Source organism: Sorex araneus, chromosome 1 (assembly GCF_027595985.1).
Source record: "Sorex araneus isolate mSorAra2 chromosome 1, mSorAra2.pri, whole genome shotgun sequence".
NCBI lineage: Eukaryota > Metazoa > Chordata > Mammalia > Eulipotyphla > Soricidae > Sorex > Sorex araneus.
The window spans coordinates 175,574,684-175,595,392 of record NC_073302.1 but is presented as its reverse complement, the minus strand read 5'-3'; the positions used below and the strand labels follow the sequence as shown (position 1 = coordinate 175,595,392).

Sequence of the window (20,709 nt, the reverse complement as noted above, 5' to 3'; positions counted from 1 at the left end):
CATCTACCTGGACATTTCACATGAGATTGTGTTAGTGCATGTGTAAGGAGTTGAGTTGATATTTATTCAGCAAGAATCCAGAATCTCAGTTTTGCTCACTGTGGCTTGGAAAGGGTGTCAGGACATCAGAGCAATCCCAGGGACACCAGAAGTCTTGCCAAATAGCAGAGGGTCCAGTCTGATCTTAAGCCAAGCTTGGGCCCAGTCTTCTTCCTGAATCCATACAGCTTGTCTCTCCTGCCAACTTTCTTGAGAAGTGTTTCGTGCATTTGATGCATGTTTGACCTCTTGGGTGCCTGAGTATCTGGTTTGTCCCAGAAGCTAGGAAAAGAGCAGAGTGTAAAGTCTAGAATTTTTCTGAGGCAAATATAAGAAAAAATAATACTCTTGACAGTTGTGCTAGTACTATCCTAGAACTTTTAGAAATATGCAAGAGTACTTATTACTACATTTTCCCCTTTATATAATTTCCAGACCATAATATGTTCCTTTTGTCTTTTTCCACCTCAAGGGGTGCTACATCCATTGTGTACAGATGCAAACAGAAGGGGACTCAGAAGCCTTATGCCCTCAAAGTGTTAAAGAAAACAGTAAGTTTATTTCGTTATATGGTGGAATGTTATTTCATTATAAGATGGAGTTTCTAAGGGATCTTTGACCTACAGAAGCTAGAAGCTCCAATTCCAAGGAGCAAGGGACCCGAGCACAGCTGTGGCTCGCTTGATTCCGTCTGCTTATAAAAGCACAGTGAATGAAAGGTGGCTGGGCTTCAGGCTGGACTTGCTTGTTGGCAGGACACTTGCAAAAAGGAAAACCAATTAGGCTGGTGGGTGAATATTACACACCAGTCAAGTGTTTGAACATTATTTCTAATCACATGTTAATGATTTTGGATTGGAGTGATAGCACAGTGGTAGGGCATTTGCCTTGCACACGGCTGACCTGGGTTTGATTCCCTCTTGGAGAGCCCGGTAAGCTACGTAGAATATCCTACCCACGTATCAGAGCCTGGCAAGCTACCTGTGGCATATTCAGTATGCCAAAAACAGTAGCAGCAAGTCTCACAATGAGATGTTACTGGTGCCCGTTTGAGCAAATTGATGAACAACGGAATGACAGTGCTAGAGTGCTTTTTCTAAAAAAATGCCTTTTGGGCTGCACTAGTGATACTCAGGGTTTACTCCTGGTTCTGCACTCAGGGATCACACCTAGCAGAGCCTGGGGGACTATATGGGGTGTCAGGGATTGAACCCAGGTTGACTACATGCAAGGCCCTACCCACTCTACTATTGCTTCAGTCCAAACTTGCCATTTTTTAAATACAATTTTTTTCTTTGTGGGTCACACCTGGCAATGCACAGGGGTTACTCCTGGCTCTGAATTCAGGAATTACTCCTAGCAGTGCTCAGGGGACCATATGGGATGCTGAGAATCGAACCTGGCTCCGGCCACATACAAGGAAAATGCCCTACCCACTGTGCTATCACTCCAGCCCCCTCTTATTTTTTGGCTTCCAAGCTTGCCATTTTAACTGCTCAGTGAAACACAAATAGATATTTTTGTTGAAGTACTCATTCCCTCTAATTTCCCTAAACTTTTAAATACTGGCTTCACATGAGTCAAGTACAATTGGGCAAGTACTAATGCTTCTGGGTGCAACTTAACATCTAATTTTTGATATTGATTAAGGAAGGATTTTACTTTCAGATTGATTCTATTGCCCTTTATTTATAGGTGTTACCAAGGTAAAAGAGTCTTGGTTTTATCTTTCAATGAATGATAATTGCAACAGGTAAGAGTTCAGAATAGAAATACCAGCTCTTATGGAAGAGCCCATGTGAGAGTCCTGGTCTCTGCATCACCTTCTTTGTACTTTCTGAAACCAGAGAGACACTTCATTAACCATTGAAGCACCCTTCACCCCCAGCTTTATGTGAACAAATATGTGGGTATATGTGCTTCTGAAAATCTAGTGTAAAGCACAACAGGCAGTATCATGTATTTTGGATAATTCAAGTAATACTTATTTTAAACCAAGAGGTGTTTTCTCCTCAAGGCTGAGTAGTATCACAAGCTTATTGTTCTTATTGTCTGGAAGAGGGAAATTTTAGAATATCATATAATGAAAAGGGGAGTAATAATACAGGGGCTTTAGTTGAATATAAGTAGAATAATATTTTGTAGAATTTATGGCCATAGTGGGCTGGAGCAATAGCACAGCAGTAGGGCGTTTGCCTTGCACGTGGCCAACCCTTGTTTGTGTTCGATTCCTCCACCCCTCTTGGAAAGCCCAGCAAGCTACTGAGAGTATCTTGCCTGCATGGCAGAGCCTGGCAAGCTACCCATGGTATGGTGTAATCTATATGCCAAAAACAGTAACAATAAGTCTCACAATGAGAGACATTACTGGTGCCTGCTCAAGCAAATCAATGAGCAACGGGATGACAGTGACAGTGATGGCCATAGCAAATTAGTAAAGATAAAAGTTAGAAAAGATAAAAGTTAACAAAGATTGAAGGAAGTAATAATTTAAATTGCTACTGATAAACTCTATTCTGGGTACCTTTTTATTATCAAATTATTTCAGAATGCAGTAGACTCTTATTAGTAAGTCTTAGAAATTTTTCTAAAAGAAAAAATTTGTTTTGGGCCACATTTTGCTATGCTCTGGCTTACTCCTGGCAGTGCGGGTAAATTGATTGCAAGGCAACTGCCTTAACCCTTGTACTATCTCTCTGGTCTAAAATAAATGTCTTAAAGTGATTAACTTCATATGATTTGAGGTTTAGTGAAAATTTTCTGAAGTAAATTATTCAGTTACATATATACCCTTTATAAAAACCAGTTAGCACACTTTAACAGTCATTACATGGAACATTTTAAAATTGGGTTGTATCCTCTCTTCTTGATAAAAAAAAATTGTAAAATTTGAGTATTTTCAGGTTTGAGGAAACTTTGAAGGGAAAATAAGACAAACCAACATTTAGACATGATTTGTGAATGAATAAAGGAGTACCAAAGGAGCAAGGGCTGATGGAGTGACTACTGGTTTACAGCAGAAAATTTGGGATGAATGGAAATAAGAAGTAGGTGAAGACATTGGGTAATTTAAAGCCTCCTATTCTTCGATAATGTACAATGTTGATTCCCCTGCTTTCTCCACATCACCTCTGCTGTGGAAACAGCTTCCTTAGAAGACAGACAGGGTGAAATGCAGAGAAAATCAAATGTCAGATGAAACAGCAGTGAGCTGTGAGACAGATTTTGTCAAATAGTCACTGCTGTGCCAAATAGAAAAACCCTTATAAAAACCTCAGCTTTGAACGTGAATTTGATAGAATCTGCATCAATGTCTTATAGAATAAACCATGCACAGAAATGTGTAAGTCTAGAAAAATCATGGGCAGGACCTCAAAGACTGATTACCCCATTATTTAATTCCATGTCATGAGACAGAGCTTTCTTTATCTAAATGAAAGGAATGAAACAATAAGAATCAATTTGAAGAAAAAGCAATTCAGGGAACATATTTTGCTAGCAAATTTTGGGAAAGTCCATTCTTTTTTTCTTCTTTTTAATTAATTGTATCACTGTCATCCTGTTACTCATCGATTTGCTTGAGCGGGTGCCAGTAATGTCTCATTTGACCCTGTCGCATTCAGGGTCAGGGGAATGACGCCCATTATTGTTACTTTTTTTCATATCGAATACACCACAGGTAGCTTGCCAGGCTCTGCCATTCAAGATTCTGCATCGCTCTCTTCTGGAAGCTTTGTTTCTAATTCATTTAATTAATATTATTTTTTGACTGGGTTTCAGTCATAGAACATTCTCACACCCATCCTTCCACCAGTGTAATTCCCCAGCACCAATGTCCCTAGTTTCTTTCCAACCCCTCCAAGCCCTTCACCAACCACCCACCTGCCTCTATGGCAGGCACCTCTCTTCTCTCTCTCTCTCTCTCTCTCTCTCTCTCTCTCTCATTTTAGGAATTATGGTTTTCAATACAGCTGCCGAAAGGTTATCATGAATATCAATTAACCTACTTTCAATACTCAGTTCTTGTCCAGAGTGATCATTTCCAACTCTTGTTGTCATAATGGAACCTTCTCTATCTTAATTATCCTCCACCCTGCCCCCCCCACACCCTTGCGGTGATTTCAGTGATCAGTGATCAGTCCTCCTGACCCATTTTCCCTGGACTTGTATATTAGTTTCATACTGTTTTTAAATATCCCACAAATAAATGCAATTATTCTATATCTGACCCTCTCCTTCTGACTCATTTCACTCAGTGTGATACTCTTCAGGTCTATCCACTTATAGGCAGATTTTATGGTTAAACTCCATTCTTAAGGGACAAAAGGGTTTTAGAAAACGTGAATGTCATATGTCAATCAGAACAAGATACATTATAACCTCTCAGTATCTGTATTACAAACCATAATACTAATGTCCAAAAGGGGAAGAGAGAGAGAGAGAGGGAAAAAGGGAGAGAGAGAAAAATCCTGCCATAGAGGCAGGCTGGGGGGTGGAGTTGCAGAAAGGGAAAATGGGGACATTGGTAATGGGAAATGTATACTGGTGAAATGTTGGAACACTGTGACTGAAGCCCAGTTATGAACATCTATTTTTGTAATGGTCTATCTCATGGTGATTCAGTACAAATTTTTTAAAAAATCAACCATTTGAGCTCTGCCAAATAGTTCATTTAACCCTATAAATAAATGAAAAATTCATATAGTTTATAAAAGCACTTTGGGATCGCCATACAAGTTCCCCCATCTAGTTTCTCATGTCCTCATCTTATGGGACAGATGAACCTAAGACAGCCTTTCAGCATGTGTGTATGTACCTATCAATCTACCCATGTGTGAGTCTATTATATTTAAGCATGTATCTGTATATCTATGTATCTATATCTATATCTGTTATCTTTATATGTGGAGTTTCCTAGGGATGACAGTAAATTACTACAAACTGAGAAACTTAAAACAGTAGAAATTTATTCTCTTGGAGTTTTGAGTCTGAGGTCAAGATGTTGGCAAGGTTGGTTCTTTCTGAGGATTTTGGGGAAAAACTTGCTTCAGTCTTAACTCATGCCAGCAGTGCTGGTCATTCTTGGTTTGTAGGTCTGTTACATTGTCATCTTTGACTCTGTTGTCATAAGCTATCATCTTCTTGCCTGGCTTCATATTTTCAATTCCATCTGTATCCAGTAGGAAGTCCAGCCTGTTGGATTAAGGGACTACCATACTTTTTATGATCTCATATTCATTAAATTAACTAATTGGGGCTGGAGAGACAGTACAACAGGCAGGGAGCTTGCTTGCACAGGGCTGACACAGGTTTGATCCTTAGACCTCCATACGGTCCTAAAACCTACCAGAAGTGACCCCTGAGCAGAAACACAGAAACACAGAAACACCCCTGAGCAGAGTCAGGTATGGCCCAATATCCAAAAGAAAAATTAAACAAATCTATAACAACCCTATTTCTAAATAAGTGAGACTGAAATAGGGTGAACTCCTCGTATTTCCTGAGTTAACTCAATACTAGATTTCCAAAATGACCTTTTCAAGAAACACAATTTCATCCATTAACTTATTATAAGAAGGATTTTTTGAAGGTAAATTTACAAATATTCCACTCAGTACTTTTTGTGAAGATGAGTAAAATATACCACATTTAAGAATGTTAAGCAGCATAAGAACTCAGACCCAATTTATAGGTGATTGAATAATGTGTTTAAATCCAAGAAAATTTTCTATTTCTTTTGGAGTTAATTATTTGATAATAGTAGTGCTATTTCCTGAGATGTTTAAACACTTCCCCAGAGTTTACCCAGCTTTTATTTTTACAATATTAAACACTTTTCCTACAACTTTCTATATTAGAAAATATTTAGTTTATATTGGCAATAGTAGACCTATTTTCCTGATCATCATTGATAATCTATTGGACACTTTTGTGACATAATTTGTATGATAAAAAAATTCATAGGAAAAATGACCACTCTTACAAAGAAATTCATATTCTGTTATAGAGTAGGGGACAGAATTAACACTAATAATAAACATCAAATAAATTGCCATTTTCAGTCATATGCTTGGACTAATAAAGTATCATTATGGAAACCTAATACATAAATATAAAAAATCATGCCATGCACTTTATAAGTATATAGCTACCTTTTATAGGACTTATTAAGACACATATCAACCAAGTTTTAATATCCTTAATTTATTTTTAAAATAGTTATACAATAAAAAGAAAGTGTGCATTTATGTGTGTACATAAGCAGAAAGAAAGAAAAACATATGGTCAAAGTTAAATTGTTAAAGTTAATAATTCAGCAATTGTTGGAGTTAATACAAATACTAGTATTCATACTGATAGTAGTTTAGTATGTATGAAAATTCTCATACCAATAAGTTTGGGTAAAAATATGCTTCAACATTAAGATCATGTTGGAATGCATTTTGAGAGCTTGTAGGTATGAAATGTTAATCATAAATATTAGTGACTCACGATTATAGATTTTTAAAACTTATTTAAACATTTTTTTTTGCTTTTTGGGTCACACCCAGCGATGCTCAGGGGTTACTCCTGGCTTTGCACTCAGGAATTACTCCTGGCGGTGCTTGGGGGACCATATGGGATGCAGGGGATCGAACCCGGGTTGGCCGTGTGCAAGGCGAACGCCCTACCCACTGTGCTATCGCTCCGGCCCCTATTTAAACATTTTTTATTGAGGTTCTGTGATTTACAATGACTTTATTGGTTTCTTATGCAAATAATTGAACACCACATTTATCACAAGTGTACCCACTCCCTCTCTTAAGTATCTCAGCAGCTTTTCCTATCACCCCTGGGTTTGAAGTGGACAGAGAGAGAGAGAGAGAGAGAGAGAGAGAGAGAGAGAGAGAGAGAGAGAGGGAGAGAGAGAGGGAGAGAGAGAGAAAGAGAGAGAGAGAAAGAAAGAAGAATGGGAAGAAGGGAGGGACGGAGGAACAAAGGCAAAGAGGGAGGGGCAAAGAGATAGAAGGAGGGAGGGAGAGAATGATTATTGAGCCACCAAGTTTTGCTTTCTCAAAAAAATGTATATTTTCAATAACAACATCCACTTATTTCACTGTATCATCAATAAGAGTAAAGCTTTGAGTAAACAAAAAGAAAAGTTTAAATGAAGGTCTTTTTGAAATTTAGTTTTTGTCCACTGAATATTGATTATTTTTACACTGAAGAGGTTTTTGAATCACTGGAAGTCGCATCCATATTCCTGGGGGGAAGGATGTAGTCTATTTTATAAATTTTAATTTTGAATCAACTACAGACTTATGAGCAATTTCATTTTGGCTTGCTGTCATTAATGCTTTATTCCCTTGCACATAGAAACGGTTTGGCTTGCAAATATAAGTGAAACTTTCACAATGAACTTGGTAAAATATAAATCAATGGTGAAGGAAACACAGCTATTTTTTCTATTCATGCGTGAGCCTCTCCATTTTGTGCTGTAATCATCTCCATCTAATTATAAATCATCTCCATTTTGTGTTATATTTAGAAGAAATTAAAGCATAGAGAAAACGTTTGGACTTTAAAGGATTCTAACAGATACAGCTGGTGGAGCAACTAGTGATTTACAAGATGGAATCTTTTTAGTGACATTCATGATTTTTTTAATATTCTGGACTTAATTGGTCTAAGAAAGGAAAAATGATATAAGAAAATGTGGAAATTTCAATGTATGAAAGCAGTGGAACCTTCCCCCGAGTCAAAATGAAATGAAAGGATTCAGTCATGCTGGAGTCCTTCTTCCAAAAGTGACTCTCTGCCTCCCTTTCTTCCTTAGGAAGTCAGCACTCACTCTGCTCTCTCAGTAGGGCTCATACTCAAGCAGCAATTGAGACTTAAGAAAACTATACTCTTGGGGCTGGAGTGATAGCACAGTAGGTAGGGCATTTGCCTTGCAGGTGGCCGACCCGGGTTCGATTCCAGTATCCCATATGGTCCCCTGAGCGCGGCCAGGAGAAATTCCTGAGTGCATGAGCCAGGAGTAATCCCTGTGCATCGCCAGGTGTGATCCAAGAAACGGGGGGGGGGGGGGAAGGAAATATTACTCTTGAGTCATGTATAGTGCCCCTGGAATTTTGGATGTAATTTGTTTTTCTCAAATCAAACTTGGTTTAAATTAGTATAAAATGTTAGAAATACTTCTTTATTGTGTCTCTTATATAAATACTTATTTACTTATTTAATAATAATACTTATTATTTACTTATTAAATAAATATTTATTCTGTCTCTTCATTAGCACTGGTGGCTCCTCCTAGTGCCCAGTTCTCTAGGTGAACTTTATGTGGTGCTGGGATTGAACCTGGGTCAACTGCTTGCCTGCTGTAATATTACCCTGGCCCCATTTTCAGTTGTTTTAAGAAGACATTCAAGTGATGAATTTAGCACTCAATCTCATTGTGCAAATTTAGAATTTACAGGTATTTTTGATTCTTCTTAAAATGACTGTATTTTGGGGGTGAGATCCTAGGCTTTGTAACCAATCAGACTATGTTCAGAATCACTTGTACAATATATTATCAGTATGAATTTACCAGTTATTCAGCTTTTTCTTTGAAAAATGGGGTTGAGTATAGATGCTTTATATTTTAGTGAAGATAAAAGATGAGATCATTCATGTAAAATATCTCCTAAACCAGGAGATATTAGTAAATAGTGAACATTATTCTCAACTCTCTTTTTGTTTTGTTTCTTTTATGGGACACACCCAATAATGCTTAGGGTTACTCCCGGCTCTGTGCTCAGAAGTTACTTCTGGTGGTGCTTGGGGGTTGCTGGAGATTGAACCCATGTCTGCTGCATGCAAGGCAAACACCTTACCTATCGTACCATGACTCTGGCCTCTTCTTAACTCTTATGGTCCTGCATAGGCATTTGGCATATTAGTAGTATCAGTTAATTCCAGACTCTCCTAATGTTCTTGATATGAAGTCAGGCAGTGAAAAGTACAAGATATACTTATACCAGCAGAGTAAAATAAATTACAAAGTTTTGAGTGGTTTTAATATCTCTCTAAGAAACAATATTATTTACTATTGATTTCTCTGAAAGTTAATTTGGCACTAAATTATTATTTGGGATCGTGTAATCTCCTGTATCCAAAGTGCTTACGGTCCCCCAGCTCTACTCCTGTCCTTGCCGTGGAGGCTCTGTGGCTAGGTACAGTGTGAAGAAGCTGCTGCAGTTCTCAGTAATCTCATATTTTGGTTATTATGATAGAAAATTGCCTATAAATTTGTGAATATATTTTCTTAAATTCACCTAGCAAATCCCCTAAATTTTTATGAAAATCTCTATTATGTGCTAGTTCAATCTTTTGAAAAATGGGGTTGAGGCTAAATCTTTTAGCCTTTTCTCAGTTGAAAAATTACACATGGTGCAGTAATTCTGTGTCTTAGTTTGGGGCTTATATTCTTTTTTGAAAAATGTTATGTATATTAAATTTGTATATTAAACTGTGCTGTTGTAAAAAATTTGAAAGTTTGCTATAGACTATAGACTGTTCATAATCCTTTTTATGAATTTTTATAGGTGACTCTCCAGGACATGTTATAGGAGATTGTTGGGTACTTTTGTTCTAGAATGGAGGCAATGCCAGTTAGATCACTGGGTAAATCCAGATTCACTTGCTGTTTTTTTTCCCAATCTTTGAGACAAAGGAAACCCACCAGAGCCCTTTTTTCAGTTGCTCTGGTACCATGAAACATCTCCATTTGTCCCTGTAATGTGCTAGTGTAGCCCAATGAATCTGCTCGCTCCAGGAACAGGAAGAGCCTCAAATCATTTATTCATGGTTTTGATGAAGAAGTCTGACCATCTCATTGGTGGGCGGCCATGCGGTCTTTTGACGTCCTGTGGAATCCAGTCGGTAACAGCTCTCATCCAGTGGTCATCTCTGAATCGCATTACGTGTCCGGCCCATCTGATTTTTGACACCTTGGCAAACAAGACAGCATCCTTGATTCTTGACCATCGATAGAGGTCGGAACTCTGGATTCCTTCTCTCACTTGAGTGAATATTTATTGTAAAATTACTAAAATGCACTAAAAATAAATGACCATGCTTTTAAAAATTTTAATTAGAATCTGAATTTCCACAGGACATGGATGACACATAGGTCTGTAGTAACTCAGGTGTAACATTGGTGGTCAGTAGCAACTAACAAACTTAATAAATCATCTTAAAACCTGCTTGGAGCTTCCATGGTAGCACCACTTGAACTGATCTTCAGAGAGACAAGGGGATCATTAATCCCCCTGTTTCATTATTGCCAAATAAGAAGATTACATTTAGGATTTGAAAAAATTGTCTTCCATCTTTTGAAAAAGAAGAAACAAAATTGTATTTTATGCTTCTTAATAATTTTTCATTTCTTAGTACTGAAACACTAGCTTGTCTTCAGTATTTCTAAATTCCGTTTAATTCAATTGCAGGAATTCTTAATGGAGAGAGAGAAAATTAGAAATAGAAGACTAAAAAATGTTTACCTTAATTTTTCAAATTATTTCTGAAAAGATACTAAATATCTACCACGGGTCAAGATATTTGACACATATTTAATTCTTACAGTAATAATGTTGTGAGGAGAAAGAGTTGTATTCCCATTTTATTCACACAAAATTGGAAATAATCATCAGACAAGTTAGGTGACTTTATAAAGTATTCTAAATGGCAGAGTGAGGACTCTAATTGCTTTTGGAAAAGTGGACAGTCAAGAATGTTCATTACAGAATGATTTATATTAGCAACAGAGTTTAAGAAATCATAACTAGAAGAATAGTCATTGATGGTAATGGATCATAAAGAAATTTTAGCATTCTGACTATGAATATTAGGTACCCATAAAATTTGGGGGATTTGTTTTTTGGTTCACACCTGACAGTGCTCAGTGATCACTCTTGGTGGTTTCAGGGGACCTGGTGGCATTCTGGGAATAAACCCGGGTCACCCATGTGCAAGGCAAGTGCCTTACCCATTGGACTATCTTTCTGGCCCCAAGGTATCCATAAAATGATGCACTTTTAGTGAAAACTGTAAAATATATATGTGTAAATATATACATTAATGTTTACTATATATACATATATTTACAAATGTGAAATCTGTGAAGAAATATTCATGGATAAAAAACAGAAAATTAATAAGTTCAAATACCAATAATGTGTTACAATGTTGCCTACATCTCTCTTGTTTTTTATATTTTACATTTTTATGTACTATGATAATTTTATTTAAAGTATAATTTCTGCTTATTTTTTCATTCATGGAAGTATGAATTTGAAGAGATTATTTTGGATACTTGCATTATATTAGTTTTTATATTACAGGAAATACATTTATTTTATAACAGAATCTAAACAAACTGTTTTTATTTCCTCATGGGGAATATGGACACTAGGGACCCAGGAAAACTTTTCTCTGGCATTAGACCCCGGTGGCACAGAGACCAAGTTAGATGTTTATAGTTGCATACCTAGAAATTGTCTCTGTTTCCCAAGTATCTCACAGCACCTTCTATAGCCCTGCATAGTGTATTTCAGTTTAACACCTGTTGCTTTCTAATTTTCATCATTTTTATTATTTTATTCTTATTTAACATCTTCTGTGCTTGTGTCTGATACAACATATGAGATGCATAGATCAAAGTTGAGGTGTGTTGTTAAAAGAAGAATAGCAGAATTGCCTTCTTTTGCAAGATAAAACGTTCAGTATTCTCTGTGAAATAAGTAGATTTGAAAAGTCAATAACTCTTAACATTTTTACTTACCTCAGGACAATGTAATAATAAATTAATAATCCTTTGTGACTCACAGTTCATAGATCAAAAGCTACTTTTATTAAATGTTACTCTAGAGGATCTGGATACTTAGCTCTGGCTGAGAAAATTCTCCATTTCACTGGTGTCAATAACATGAAAAACGTTACATGGAGTTGAATAACAATAATATCTGACTGTCTGGTGCTATTAAATAAAAGGGATATTTTGCTTTGAGTCTCAGTTTTTTATTAAAACACTAGCTTTATCCATAATTAATTCAACAAATCTTTATCTGCCAAATATTAGCAAGTAATGTTGAAGATATGGGTGTAGGATGTATAAAAAATGGATAAAAACTCTCACTGTCATAGTGCTAATGTTCTGGTAGAAGAAACAAGAATGAAATGATAATAGATTTTGTAATGTTATTTAAAAAGCTCCAGTGATGTGATTTATGGTATATATATGGGCACACAGCTACTTTTGATCAGTCACCCGTGAAGTTCTCTCACTTACCTTCTGCATAAAATGGTATTCAGGGAAAGAGGAAGTAGAACATCTAGGTGTCTCTTTTGGGAATTGGATGGTTTGTATAGAAAGATAGAAATGTGTAGAGAGAAAGAATTAGATCAGAGGGTTTGACAAGCGAACACTAAATCTCATGGATTAGTGTAAAAGTTTGCATTCATTTCAAGCTCAAAAGAATGCCAACAAAGGCATTTAAATGAGTGACATAGTCTGTTTTACATTTACAAAACATCCCTCTGGCAGATATCTGTAGAGGGAATGCTCATAAAAAATGAGAATCAGGACCCTGAAGGCCCCCATCCCAGCCAAGGCCCCCATGGAACACCTGGCCAGGAGAAACCCCTTGAGCCCTATGAGTGCCAGAAATTAGCTCCAAACCCTGTGCAAGCACTGAAGCGACCCAAAGCCCCCTGCACAGGTGAGGCAGTTGGTGAGTGTAGACTTTGGGGGCAGCGGTGGCCACAGTTATGTTTCCCTTTTCCAGCATTTTGGACTCACAGCTCAGCCTCCATTACCTAATTCTGAAGAGAACATATTGGCTATCCCAACCACATTAGGCCAATAGTACACTAACCTATTTTAATCAAAATATTCCCCACAAACAACAAAATAACAGTGAACACAAAGAATCAAACAATCCCAATGAAAAAGAACACATCCTCTGAAGCTACACTTAATGGCCCCACATAAGGCACAGAGGAACACTGAAGAGGTAGTATTCTTAAAGGGGAAAAAAGAGACAATCATCGACTAAGCCCATCTAGAATCCTCCCTTACAGCAAGAGGGGGTCAATGAAAGTGAACTGGAGGGACCCACCTTCATACTACCACAGGAACATGAAGAAAGAGCTCAGGTTCCTCCCACGAGAAGTGGATGAAGAAAAGAGCCCTGAATCCTCATCAGGAAATTCCCACAAATATAATCTCTCTGACAAAGAATTCAGAGATGAAATGATGAGGATGTTCAATAAACTAAAAGAAACAATAGAACAGGCATCCAGAAAATTAAAGAAGGACATGAAAGAAACAGTGGAACGAACAGCCAACAAGGTATAGGAGGAAATGAGAACAGAAATGAGAAAGATACAAGCAGAAGTGTCACTAATAAAAGATTTGGTAGGCAAAATAAAAAACTCAGTGGATGCCCTCAACAGTAGAATGACAGCAGCTGAAGATAGAATCAGTGAGCTTGAAGATGATCTGCAGAAAGCATACAGTAAACAAGATATAATGGCAAAAGACCTCAAAATAACACTGGGGCAAATAAGAGACCTAGAAGATAAATTCAAGAGGAACATCATAAGCATCATCAGAGTACCAGAAGGAGAGTGAGGCAACCCAATGAAGTAGCAACAGTTAAAGATATCATCGCTGAGAATTCAGACCTCCAGATCCAAGGAGCCCAAAGGGTACCAGCTAAAAGATACCCTAATAAAAAGACTCTAAGTCATATCATAATCAGAATGATGGATATCAAAGATAGAGACACAATACTGCAAGCAGCAAGGTCAAAGAAGGAAATCACATACAAAGGAGTACCCCTTAGATTTACAGCAGAATTACCAGAGGAAACCATCCAAGCACGAAGACAATGGGGGTATGTAGTGGGGGAAAAATGAAATTAACACCTCACCAAAAATAATTTATCTGGCTAAACTCTCACTCAAATTTGAAGGAACAATATACTAATGGATTAACAGCAGCTCAGGAACTTCATAGACTCGAAACCAAACTTAAAATAAGGACTAAAAGGTTCTACTGTAAGACAAGAAAAAAAACCCTAAAAGCACAACGAACCTCTAGAAAGATGGCACAAAACTCCATGACAATAATCTCTCTCAATGTCAGTGGTCTAAATGTGCCAATTAAGAGACACAGAGTAGCAAAATGGATCTAGAAACTGAACCCAACATTCTACTGTCTACAGGAAACATATCTAAAGAATCAGAGCAAACACACACTCAAAGTAAAAGGATGGAAAACAATCCTTCAAGCAAACAATTCCCTCAACAAAACTGGGGTGGCCATATTAGTATGCAGCAACAGATTTCAGGCTGAAAAAATATTAGAAGGGACAATGAAGGCCATTTTTTAATAATCAAGGAATACATACATCAGGAAGAAATCACACTGCTAAACATATACATGCTAGCAAGTACTTAAAACAACTGCTAATAGACTTTAAGGAAGACATTGGTAGGAACACAATAGTAGACATCAACACCGCTCTATCACTTCTTGACAGATCAACCAGACAAAACTCAGCAAGAAAGTACTGGCTTTGACAGAAGAAATGGAAGAGAGAGAAAGAGAGAGGGTTAATATATGTATACAGAGCTTTTCATCTCCCAAAAACCGAATATGCATTCTTTTCCAGTGCACATGTAACATTCTTCAAGGTAGACCATGCACTGGGCCACAAAACATACTTCAATAGAATCAGAAGGATAGAAATTGTATCAACTCTTTCTTCAGACCACAATTCACTGAAGATAGAAGTTAATCATACACAGAAACAGAGAATCAAATAGAACACCTGGAAATTAAACAGTTCAATGGTGAGCAATGAGTGGGTCAGAGAAGAAATCAAGGAAGAAATCAAAAGATACCTTGTAACAAACAAGAATGAAGACATGAGCTACTAGACCTTGTGAGACGCAGCTAAAGCAGTGTTGAGGGGAAAATTTATAGCTCTTGCAAGTATTTCTCAGGAGGGAAGAAAGGGTCCACATAAATAACCTGACTTAATAGTTAAAGATTTTAGAAAAGGTTGAACAAAAGGAGCCCAAACCAGGCAGGAGGAAAGAAATAATAAAATTTAGAGCAGAAATTAACAACATGGAACCCCCCCAAAATACAAAGGATCAATGAAACCAAGAGCTAGTTATTTGAGGAAATAAACAAGATTGATAAACCACTAGCAAGACTCACAAAGAAAGAGAGAGAAAGAATCCTAATAAACCAAATCAGAAATGAAAAGGGGGACATAACAACAGAAACCAATAAAATTCAAAAGATCATCAGAGACTACTTTGAAAGTCTGTATGCCACAGAATGAACCTAGAAGAAATGGATAAATTTCTGGATTCCTATAATCTTCCAAGGTTGAGCCAAGACTATCTGGAATACCTGAATAAACCTATCACCATCAAGGAAATTGAAACTGTAATTAAAAATCTTTCCCCCCCAAAAAAGCCCAGGTCCAGATGGATTCACTACCAGATTCTTCCAAACATTTAAAGAGGACCTACTGCCAGTCCTTTTCAAGCTTTTCCAGGAAATTGAAGAAGTAGGAACTCTCCCAAACAGTTTATATGAGGCATGTATCACCCTAATACCAAAAGAAAACAGAGATACCACAAAAAATGAAAATTACAGGCCAATATCCTACTTAACATGAATGCAAAGGTCCTCAATGAAATATTGGCAAATAGAATCCAGCAATTTATCAAAAAGATCATACACCATGACCAAGTGGGATTCATCCTGGAATGCAAGGATGGTTTAACATTAGCAAGTCAAACAACATAATCCATCATATCAATAAAAGAAAAGACAAAAATGATATGATCATATCAGTAGATGCAGAGAAAGCATTTGATAATATCCAGCACCCATTTATGATTAAAAACTCTCACAAAAAAGGGAATTGAAGGAACTTTTCTCAATACAGTCAGAGCCATCTACCACAAGCTTACAGCAAACATTATCCTCAATGGGGAAATTGAGGATATTGGCCTTCCCTCTAAGATCAGGGACAAGTCAAGGATGCCCACTCTCACCACTACAATTCAATATAGTACTGGAAGTACTTGCCATAGTAGTTAGGCAAGAAAAATACATTAAGGGCATCCAAATATGAAAGGAAGAAATCAAACTCTCACTATTTGCAGATGACATGATACTGTGTTTAGAGAACCCTAAAGCCTCTACCAAGAGACTCCTAAAAACAGTAAACTTGTATAGTAAAGTCACAGGCTATAAAATAAATACCCAAAAGTCCATGGCTTTTCTGTATGCAAATAATGTGAGAGAGGAAAGTGACATGAAAAAAACAATCCTGTTAACAATCATGCCTCAGAAACTCAAGTACCTCGGAATCAGCTTAACTAAGGAGGTAAAGGACTTGTACAAAAAAAACTACAAAACACTACTTCACGAAATAATAGAAGACATGAGGAAATAAAAACACATGCCCTGATCGTGGCTTGGGAGAATTAACATTGTCAAAATGGCAATACTCCCCAAAGCATTGTACAGATTCAATGCGATCCTTATAAGGGTACCTATGACATTCTTCAAAGAAATGGATCAAACATTCCTGAAATTCATTTGGAACAACAAGCCCCCATGAATAGCTAAAGCAATTCTCAGGGAAAGAAAAGATGGGGGGAGCACCTTCACCAACTCCAAGCTATACTACAAAGTGGTAATAATTAAAATGACATGGTATTTGAACAAAAACAGACCTGCAAACCAGTGGAATATGGTTGACTATTCTTACACATGCCCTCAAATATCTGAGCATATAATCTTTGATAAGGAAGCAAGAGATGTGAAGTGGAGCAAGGAAAGTCTCTTTAACAAATGGTGCTGGAAAAACTGGACAACTACATACTAAAAGTGTGCATACCTCTACCTTAAACAATGCACAAAAGTCAGATAAAAATGGATTAAAGACCTCAATATCAGACCAGAATCTATAAGGTACATTGAAGGAAATGTCAGCAAAACCCTCTCTGACATTGAAGCTAATGGTTTCTTCAAGGATGAAATACCATTGACCAAACAATTGGAACCAGAGATAAACAAATGGGACTATCTTAAGCTAAGAAGTTTCTGTTCCTCAAAAGAAACAGTGACAAGAATACAAAGACAGTCTACAGAATGGGAAAGGATAGTCACCCAATACCCCTCTGATAAGGGGTTAATATCAAGGATATACAAGGCACTGGTTGAACTCTGCAAGAAGAAAACATCCAATCCCATCAGAAAATGGGCAATGAAATGAACAGAAACTTTCTCAAAGAAGAAATTGAATGGCCAAGACACATGAAAAATGCTCTTCATCACTAATAATCAAGGAAATGCAGATCAAAACAATGAGATATCATCTCACACCACAGAGACACATCCAAAAGACATACCCAAAAGACACATCCAAAAGAACAAAAACAACTGGTGATGGCATGGATGTGGGGAGAAAGGTTCTCTCCTTTCACTGGTGGTGTGAATGTTGACTGGTCCAGCCTTTTTGGAAAACAATATGGATGTTTCTCAAAAAACTAGAAATTGAGCTCCCATTTGACCCAGCTATATCACTTCTGGATATTTATCCTGGAGATGCAGAAAAATACAGTAGAAATGACATATGCACTTGTATGTTTGTTGCAGTACTATTTACAATCTGGAAAAAAACCTGAGTGCCTGAGAACAAACGACTGGTTCAAGAAACTCTGGTATATCTACAGAATGGAATACTATGCAGCTGTTAACAGAGATGAAGTAATGAAATTTGCTTATATGTGGATACAAATGGAGAGTATCATGCTAATGCTAAGTGAAATGAGTCAGAAAGAGAGGGACAGACATAGAAAGACTGCACTCATTTGTGGAATATAAAATAACATAATATGGGACTAACACCCAAGGCCAGTTGAAATAAGGGTCAGGAGGACTGCCCTATGGCTTGATAGCCAATTTCATCCACTGGGGGTAAAGGTAGCTGGGATGGAGAGAGAAACACTAAATAAATGATGGTTGGAGGGATCACTCAATGGTAGATGCATGTTGAAAGTAGAGTATAGACCATACATGATGGATGCTTGTTACCTTTATTGCAAACCATAACATCCAAAAGGAGAGAGAACAGAGTAAAAGGAATTGTGCCTGCCACAGAGGCAGGAGGTGGGAAGAAGTGGGTGTGAGGGGAGGGATACTGGGAACATTGGTGGTGGAGAATGGGCACTGGTGGAGGGATGGGTACTTGAACATTGTTTGACTGAAACAATCATGAAAGTTTGTAAGTCTTTAAGTGTATCTCACGATGATTCATTAAAATTTTTTAAAAAAGTAAGAATCAAAGCATGGAGAAATCAAAAGTAGTACAAGTAGGAAGTAGGAAAATTTGGGATACTCTACAGTCTTTAAAGCAGAAGACAAGTCATACCAGAACGGTGACTTAGATAGATCAGCTTGAAGTTGGGAGTGGTCAGTTAGTGTATGATATTTATTTGCTATCTTCTCTAGAACCTAAGCTTAGGTCTTAAATTTCTTAGAATGTTTATTTTGTTCATTATTGTATCCTCATGTCCAGAATAGCATAAATACACATTAAATGCTTAGGATTATTTGTGGAATAAATAAATGAAATTAATTGAAGATAAGATATATTGATAGAGTGGCTGATGAAAACATAGTGAATGTTTTTCTATTTGTTCAATGTCTTTGTATTTTTATACCTTTTCAGTGAGTTATATGCAAGCTTTTGATAAGTAAGTGAAGGGAAGCAGAAGGTTGTGAGACACTGAAGGAGTAAGTGTAAAACATATTGTAGAACATTGGGAGAATCATGGGCCACTTGAGGTTTGGGGTGATACATTTAAAATGGGACCAGCTAACACAGCCTGCCTTTTCTTCTAGATAGTTTAGGCACAGACAAGGAATTAGAGAGGTGTAGAGTTGATCAGATTATGTGTTTTGCTTGACATGTACAAGGGCAGACAAGAGTAAAGCTGCTGGGGGAATGTAATGGTGAGTACTGATACTAATGGATCACAGTACGCAAGCCAAGTAAGAACTTGAGAAATAAAAAGTAAAGAGTGTTGTTTGAAATACATTTTTAAAAATTGGTAGAGTGGATGGCAATGATAATACTTGTAGGAGCGTTTTCTGAAGAAATGTAGGGAAAGAGTTTGAAAAAACAGGGAGGAGGCAGGCAGGAATGTTGGACTGAGCATCTGCAGGAACGTTGAAGCTGTTAAAATGGTTGGACTGGTAGTCAAGGTTCAGTTGCCAAAATATGCTAAAATATTTTAGTATGGGAGTGACCAGGAGGTGGCGAGGTGATTATCACAGAAGTTGCAGGCTGATGGCAGCATTTCAGAGCATCTGGAATTTTAAAGGAGAAATGGTTGAATGGCAAGGAGGGTCGAGAACAACTACTGGAACAAATGCTAGTCACTATTAGAGCAGACTGTGACAAGGGTGGGGCAGTCATTAGGTGTTCAGGATTCTGTTAGACCAAGAAGAAAAGAGAACAGGCATGCTTAGTTAAATTGAGTAAATTAATAGCTGTTTGTAGGAAAACGTTAACATTTGTGTCTTGCGTCACATTTGATTTTTGCACATTGGAACAGTAATTCATAGCTTTCCTTGTGGGGCACACCAGCTTTCTTTGCCTTTTTTTTTTTCCAGTAGTGGTGGGGTCAGGCAGGGCATGGTCACCGGTTATGTTCAGGAGGTCCGAGGGTGCCTCCTGGTGGCATGCAGTGCCCCAGGATCATATGATTCCAGGGAAGGAGCCTGGGCCAGCTGCAAGCAAGGAATGAGTCTGAGCTCTGTTACTGTCTTCCCGGCCTCTTGATGGTCGTTCTTGGGTTCAGCATAGTCTTGGGTGTCAAATCTCATCAAGCATGGCCATGCCAGCATGAGTGTTGATACTCAGAAAATGGTCACATTTATGCATCCATTCAGAATGCACGTTTTGGGGGCTGGAGTGATAGCACAGCAGGTAGGGCGTTTGCCTTGCACGTGGCCTACCCGGGTTCAAATCCCAGCATCCCATATGGTCCCCTGAGCACCACCAGGAGTAATTCCTGAGTGCAGAGCCAGGAGTAAACCCTGTGCATTGCCGGGTGTGACCCAAAAACAAACAAACAAACAAAAAAACAGAATGAACGTTTTGTTTTTTCCAGGAAGAATTTGAGGAGTACTGTTCTGAACTTTATATAATGTATTCTGGTCAGAACTGAAATAGAAAATTAGTCAACGAAGCCAGAGAAGGAATAGTGAGGTTAAGAAAAAAACATAGCATAAATTCTTGCAAAGAAAATGAAATGAGGCTTACGTGGCAGCGCTGCTGTGTCTGACAGTGCTGTGGCTGAGAACACTCCTGCAGCTCACCTCAAGGGTTTCTTGGTGCAAGGCTCAGACCTAAGTGTCTTCGTGTAGACCAAGGGACTGAGTCCAGCAGAGATCTGGAGTTATGGCCCCTCTCTCTCCTTTCCTCCCGTGTTTCAGCACATTCACCACTTCTGTCTGCATCCATCATTCCCGCAGTGCAGACACAGCTCTCATGTCCTCCCGTGTCTTTACGGACCATGCACAGCCTGTGTGCTGACTGC

The 20,709-nt window shown here is 37.8% G+C and overlaps 1 protein-coding gene across 2 annotated transcripts in view; it reads left to right on the top strand.

Moving 5' to 3' along the window:
• The window catches only part of CAMK4 (calcium/calmodulin dependent protein kinase IV), a 250,063-nt gene that overhangs the window by 117,928 nt on the left and 111,426 nt on the right, over positions 1 to 20,709 (top strand). For both annotated transcript variants that reach the window (XM_004615785.2, XM_055124137.1), the window contains exon 2: positions 512 to 590. In XM_004615785.2, coding sequence (XP_004615842.2) covers positions 512 to 590 — 79 coding nt within the window. The remainder of the gene's footprint in view (positions 1 to 511; positions 591 to 20,709) is intronic.